The 6,000-nt window shown below is 39.7% G+C and overlaps 1 protein-coding gene across 2 annotated transcripts in view; it reads right to left on the reverse strand.

The window, feature by feature from the left end:
• Positions 1-5,419, reverse strand: part of LOC148014637 (beta-galactosidase 2-like) — an 80,770-nt gene extending 75,351 nt beyond the window's left edge. The window contains exons 1-8 of one of the 2 annotated variants that reach the window (XM_087666718.1): positions 5,066-5,419; positions 4,800-4,895; positions 4,393-4,505; positions 4,204-4,270; positions 3,777-3,869; positions 3,240-3,377; positions 2,727-2,815; positions 2,095-2,200 (exon numbers count right to left, since the gene is read on the reverse strand). In XM_087666718.1, the coding sequence (XP_087522844.1) occupies positions 2,095-2,200; positions 2,727-2,815; positions 3,240-3,377; positions 3,777-3,869; positions 4,204-4,270; positions 4,393-4,505; positions 4,800-4,895; positions 5,066-5,320 (957 nt within the window). In that variant the 5' untranslated portion in view covers positions 5,321-5,419. The remainder of the gene's footprint in view (positions 1-2,094; positions 2,201-2,726; positions 2,816-3,239; positions 3,378-3,776; positions 3,870-4,203; positions 4,271-4,392; positions 4,506-4,799; positions 4,896-5,065) is intronic. The other variant, XM_087666719.1, reaches the window with a different exon arrangement.
• Positions 5,420-6,000: the final 581 nt, after the last annotated feature.

A 6,000-nucleotide genomic window follows, 5' to 3' on the forward strand; every position in this document is an offset into this window, starting at 1 on the left:
GTGGCTATAAAGTATATCCCAAACAAAGACAATGTGTGTTCTGTCCATGATTGAGTAGTGCGGCAACAAAATCATGAGCTGAACTAGTAGTTGCAAGAAAATAGGATTATATGTTGCTTCTGCATAAGTAGGGGCCGTAAATGTTGCTTATGCAATGTAGAAGTTGTAAATGTTGCTCAACTCGGGATTGCATGTATTTCTGTAGGACAGCTAGGGGCTGCAAATTTTTGTACTTTGTAGATCTGGCAGATGTTGCTCTGTGAGTTTCTGCAGGACTAGGGGATGTATGTTGCAGCATCATGTAATCAGAGTGTATGTAAGCCAAAGGACGTTGTTAGAGGCAAGACGCAGAGGTGGTAAGTTTTGCTGCAAGATAAGTTATGGCTATAGAATGTAGATTTGGTAAAAATCATTGCATTTATTGAGTTCTGCAGCAGGATAACAAGGTGCTATAAATGGTGTAGCATGCCTAAAAGAATCTCACCTGCTCGAACTTCTGCATATGTTGCTTTGATACTATTGCTCTGCTCATTTAATCATCAACACAAGAGCAGTTTGTCAAAAAAATGACATTGAGAAACTGCAAAATTAGTGCAGTAATTGTCAAAGGTTGATTATATGGTAAATGAACTTAAACTTCATTTATGCAAATCTCGAAACAAAACAATATGCTCTTTGCACTCTTGTGCTATGGGGTCTTGGAAATCTTGAAACCGTATGGTCTTTTGAGACACTTCTGTTGATATTTAGAAAAGATTATCTCTGCAGCAATTGTTGTATGACGGCCTTAGACTCCACAATATCGTTCACAATCAGTATTCCCTCTTTTTTCAATGTCCTTGATATAGGCTATGTAGTATGGTCCAATAGAATATGTTTCTCTTTGATCATGGGCATAACATAATCATTTCACCCAAAGAGGTGCACGTGTGTCTGCTTATCCATCTGTGAGAAAGAGAGAGAGAGAGAGAGAGAGAGAGATTAATTCCTCAACAGTTGCATGCCTGCTTTCCTGCACAGAGATTTTGAAGATTCTTTTTGACTTTTCGGCAAATTTTAGTCTCAGCTACGTCACAAATTTTGGGCTCTCTCAACAACTTGGAACCAAAGAAACCATGCATACCTTGGGATTGCAGTTGTTTCAACCCTATAGCTACTTATGCCACTTGCTGCAGCTACCTCTATATGATACCTGCTAGCTTGATGATGCAAAATTTGCTTTTCTTCTGGTTGCATTTTACCGCTACTGGTTATGCAGTCAGCTCTCTTTGCATATGTGTGATATAGTGAACAGTAGCTTCACCAAAAAAAGAAACGTGTCTGACTAGTCGCCTCGATGCTTCTTGCTTATAAGATCGTTACCAAGATGCTTGCTAATCAACTGAAATGAGTTCTTCATGCGGGGTTGTATCAATCCCAATACGGCTTTATTTCTGGAATCGAAATTATAGATAACCTGGTGAACCTATTTTGCCATAGAATATGCTAGTTTCTAAACATACAGACCAAGATGGTCTATAGTTACAGAGTGATGTGGAAAAGGAATTTGATTTGATTCATTGGGATTTAATCTCTCAGAAAATGGCTGACCTAGGCTTTGGACTAAATTACCAAATGTTGTTTACTGGCTCCATCAAGAAAGCAATGCTTCTTGCATTCTTGGTTCTGCTTGACAAAATCTTGGAGTTTGGGCGAATTGGTGAGGCAAGGTTGTCTTCGGAATACCGTCCATTATGTGTTTGCCGCTCATCCACTGTCACCTTATCTTGATCGTCTTTCACATCTGATCAATTCCACGGGCTGCAACTTCCAAATAGAGGGCACATGGGATTGAACTGGGTGTGATCAGAATTTGGAACAACAAAACTTTACTAGTGAACTTTAGTTAACTTTGATGTGGCTCGAGGGCTCTATCCAAGTTCGTACATATTAACTTGATGTGTCTCGAGTGCTCATGTCATTAACGCTGATAGCTATATACTCCGTTATACTCTTTGAGCTCGCTGTCTGGAAGTATTAAGTTCTTTACGGGGCTGTGATTGTCTTGCACATGTAATTAGCAAAAACAAGTTCAAAACAAGAGAAGAAGATTACCATATAGTAATTCTGGAAACTACCGTTCTTCTGAAAAAAGCGTGCCACAGAGTAAGCCAAGTCCTCCACAGGCCTATATGGGGTGGGCTTTCCATAAGACTGAAACCTGCAAATCAATGCTAATTTAAAAACCTGCAAATCTCACTGCTAACTCGCTGTTAATAAGTTCCATCATAACCACGTAATCTTGACCTTCACAGCAAGTGTAATCAAAAATCCTAAGCTTTCTAATCAAGTTGACCTCATAAGGACAAGTGATTGCTGCCTATAAGATTGCTTTCTTTATGACAAGAAATGTTAGCCTTTGGGGATGATTTTTAAGGTCTTGTAAGCAGATTGATCCATAAATTTTAGGCTTTCTAGTGATCAGATGAACTTCATAAGGACAAGAGATCTTAACCTTGATTTTAAGATAAATTGTCATATGAGAAGAATGTTGGCATTTCGGGGTGATTTTTAAAGGGAAAATTCAGGCTCTGTGATTAGATTTATACATAAAGGATAGTAGCTTTTTTGACTCTCAAAATTAATCTTAATGACAAGAAATGTTAATTAAGCCTTTATGGATGAACAGGATCGTCCTGCATATCGAAACTTCTATGCTAAGCACTTGATTCTTTTGGCAGTCTCACCAGCCCGTCCAGTTCTCGGTCCACATTTTCGGTTTGTCGTCACCATTTGGGGTGAAACTGTCCGCATAATAGGAATTGTAGGTGTTGATCTGGGAGCACAAAAACCACAAAGCCATTTCACAAAAGCTCTGATGATGGCCTAACATCTAAAGATGTAGCAATCTGCACTAGCGGTTTTTTTCCTGCACTTCCCCCAGTGATCCTTTAGAAATTGCAATGTCCATTCAGCCCAATACAGGTACACAGAAGCAGGTCCATACATGAATCCACAGAGTTGGGTGTGAAACTGTATGCTGATATGCATTCAGGTTATAAAAGGCCAGGATGCATTACTGGTTTCCATGAGAAAAAAGGTTGCACTGCATGACTCATGAGATATGAAGTGCATCATTTCCAGAAAATATCAAACACCTTAATGAAAATGCACGCTTGGCACCTTCATGCGCACATGGGAAGGGAGAAATACAGAGACAGAGCCAAAGACAGACAGACAGACAGAGATCATGTACTCACCACAGGATCAGGAGCATCAAATTGCAGACACATAATCCAAGGCACACCCGTGTTGAGTGAGACAGCTGTTTTGGCAGTCCACATGGAATATGCGTGTTCTGGAGTTCCCAAAGGCCATGTCCCAAACTCATTCTCTATCTGCATTCAAGAGCATGAGTTCTGAGGGCACAAGCTTGAGCTGTGATACATATTTCAACCTTTCATAATTCTTTCATCATAAAGTAAGGTACAGCACATTAAGCATGCCTCAGAATCACATCGTCATGACGCCGCATATGTGAGGTTTCACAACAAAGTATGGAGATCACTTGTAGGATGCCTCCCTTCTTGAGGTGCACCACTACCTCCAAAACATTTGAAAGGCTTCTTGACAATGCAGATTGGAGAAGGCACTTAATTAAGGATTGAGAAGTGCAAGGATGAGGAAAACATTTCTTCTCCATTTTAATGACCTTGACTGAGCTTATGGCATCTGATTCTTCTGTACATTTTCTGAGAAACTGATTTCTTGTTTGACTATGATACAAGGGCATCTACCTGAGCCATTATGATGGGCCCTCCTTGCCATGCAAAGAGCCTCTCTTGCTTCATCATGTCTACTATCTTCTTGACAAACCGTTTCATGTGTGCCTGCTCGTTCAACTCAAAGCCAAAAGATAGACTTAGGTGAACATTCACATGGGCATTTTGCCTTTGCAGGAAAAGCAAATCATTAATCACTGTTTTCTCTGAACACACATTTCATTAGGAAGAAAAAAAGCCAACACTATGGTAGACATGCAAAAGATATTCATAATCTACTACCTGATTTAGCTAATTCCAAATTTTGATGCAATGAAATTTTCAAAAAAACCACCTCCAATACTGGTGCAAATCATTTGAGAAGGTCTTGAAAAGAAGCTTATACCTTTTTTTCCCCATCTTTTCTTTCAAAATGGCACAAGACTGCTGTCTAAAAGATTACCTTGAAAGGCACATTGTCTGTGCGAAAGACGACATGCGGCTCGAGGTGCAACCACACTGGTAAGCCTCTGATTGAAATGGAAATGGATCAAAAGAAAGTACACAAGATAAGAATTTTTTACCCAAAAGAACAAAACATAGTGCCCATCAGGGATTAAATCACAAAATTCTGATGGAAATGAGTCTTTACCCAAAGTTCCATTCTGCAGAGATATAAGGGCCAATGCGAAGGTTCATGAAAAGGCCTGCCTTTTGCACCACCTTCACAAACCCCACAATATCTCTTCTCCCCTTAAAATCATACTGCAAAACATAAACAAGTGTTCAAAGGCACTAAGCCTGGGAACTCTTTTGGAGTAATAATAAATGCTGGAGCTTAATTGAGGCAAGCCAAAACATAAGAAAAAGCATGGATTGGCTGTAAAATGATTAATGGAGCTCATCTAAGGGCAGCCGAAAAATGGAACAAGCTGAATAACAAGCATTGATTTGCATTCAATTGATAAATGGGTTTTAAAAGAATAGCATTGTGAGCAGAGCTAATGGAGCATTGGTCTGTTTCAGACCGATATAGGAGTGGTGAGAGGGAGAGAGTACCTTTCCCTTTGCTGGCTCATGTTCATCCCAGAATACATAAGTTTCTATGACATCCAAGCCTCCTTTCTTGGCATGTTCTATGAGATCAGGCCACATCTAAAACAAACAAAATGCATAGAGAATGATAAATATGAGATGAAACCTCTCTCTCTCTCTCTCTCTCTCTCTCTCTCTCTCTCTCTCTCTCTCTCTCTCTCTCTCTCTCTCTCTCTCTCTCTCTCTCTCTCTCTCTCTCTCTCTCTCTCTCTCTCTCTCTCTCTACCTACCTCTGGAGTGCTTCGGGGGTAGTGGATGGAGCCCGAGTTGAGTATCCTATGCTTGCCATTGATGAGAATGGATCGGTGGTCATAGGAAACGTTCACTCTGCGAGCTGACACGCCCAAATCCAGCAATGCAGGTAGCTCCAAGAAGCAGCAAATGCAAAAGAAGAGGAAGAAGCAGAAAGAAGAAGAAGAAGAAGAAGAAGAAGAGGAGGAGTGGAGTGGCTGATAATTCCTGCAGCTCTTCTTGCCAGCTCCCATGGTGAATCTCCTCCCTCTCACTCTCTCACTGGCGGTGTCTACTGTTTTATATTCACTCTCACTCTCACCGGGTTCTACCTATCACTTCTCAGCTCGAACTACCACAACTAGATGCAATGCAATTTCACTGATTTTGTGTTTGTTATTATTTTATAAGTGTTTAGAGCTCGAAAGAAACCTTCAGGAATTTGAAAACCAGCATTGTTGCTTATTTTTTCTTATTCTTGTGGCCAAAAGAAACCTTAGACATTTGACAAATAGGCATTTGTTTTTTTCATATTTATATTTCTCAATTACAAAATGAAACATTTGGTTTTAACAATTGGCATGGTTGCTTTGTATCATTCTAGGATCTGAATGTGTTATTATTTGCATGTTTTATTATTTATATATAGAGACTCCGAGTCATTGTATATAGAGACTCCGAGTCATTGTTCAGCTTCATTTTTTCATATGTTTGTCATTGTTGCTACTCCTGAAAGTCAAGCATTTCTACTAAATACTAGGGGAAAAAGTTGCCCTCCCTCTTATACCAAGTCAGATACAAAGTGCCCAATGGTTCACTTTTCCACTTGCTTTTGATAGAATATCCACTTGAAATTCAACATCATAGAAAGTTTTACACCTACAAAGTGTTTTGATTTGTAGTAATGCATTTTTCAATGCTTATTCACCTGCAG

The sequence above is a fragment of the Lygodium microphyllum genome, chromosome 25, assembly GCF_053477565.2.
Source record: "Lygodium microphyllum isolate KBCC chromosome 25, Lygodium_microphyllum_v1.1.10, whole genome shotgun sequence".
Taxonomy (NCBI): Eukaryota; Viridiplantae; Streptophyta; class Polypodiopsida; order Schizaeales; family Lygodiaceae; genus Lygodium; species Lygodium microphyllum.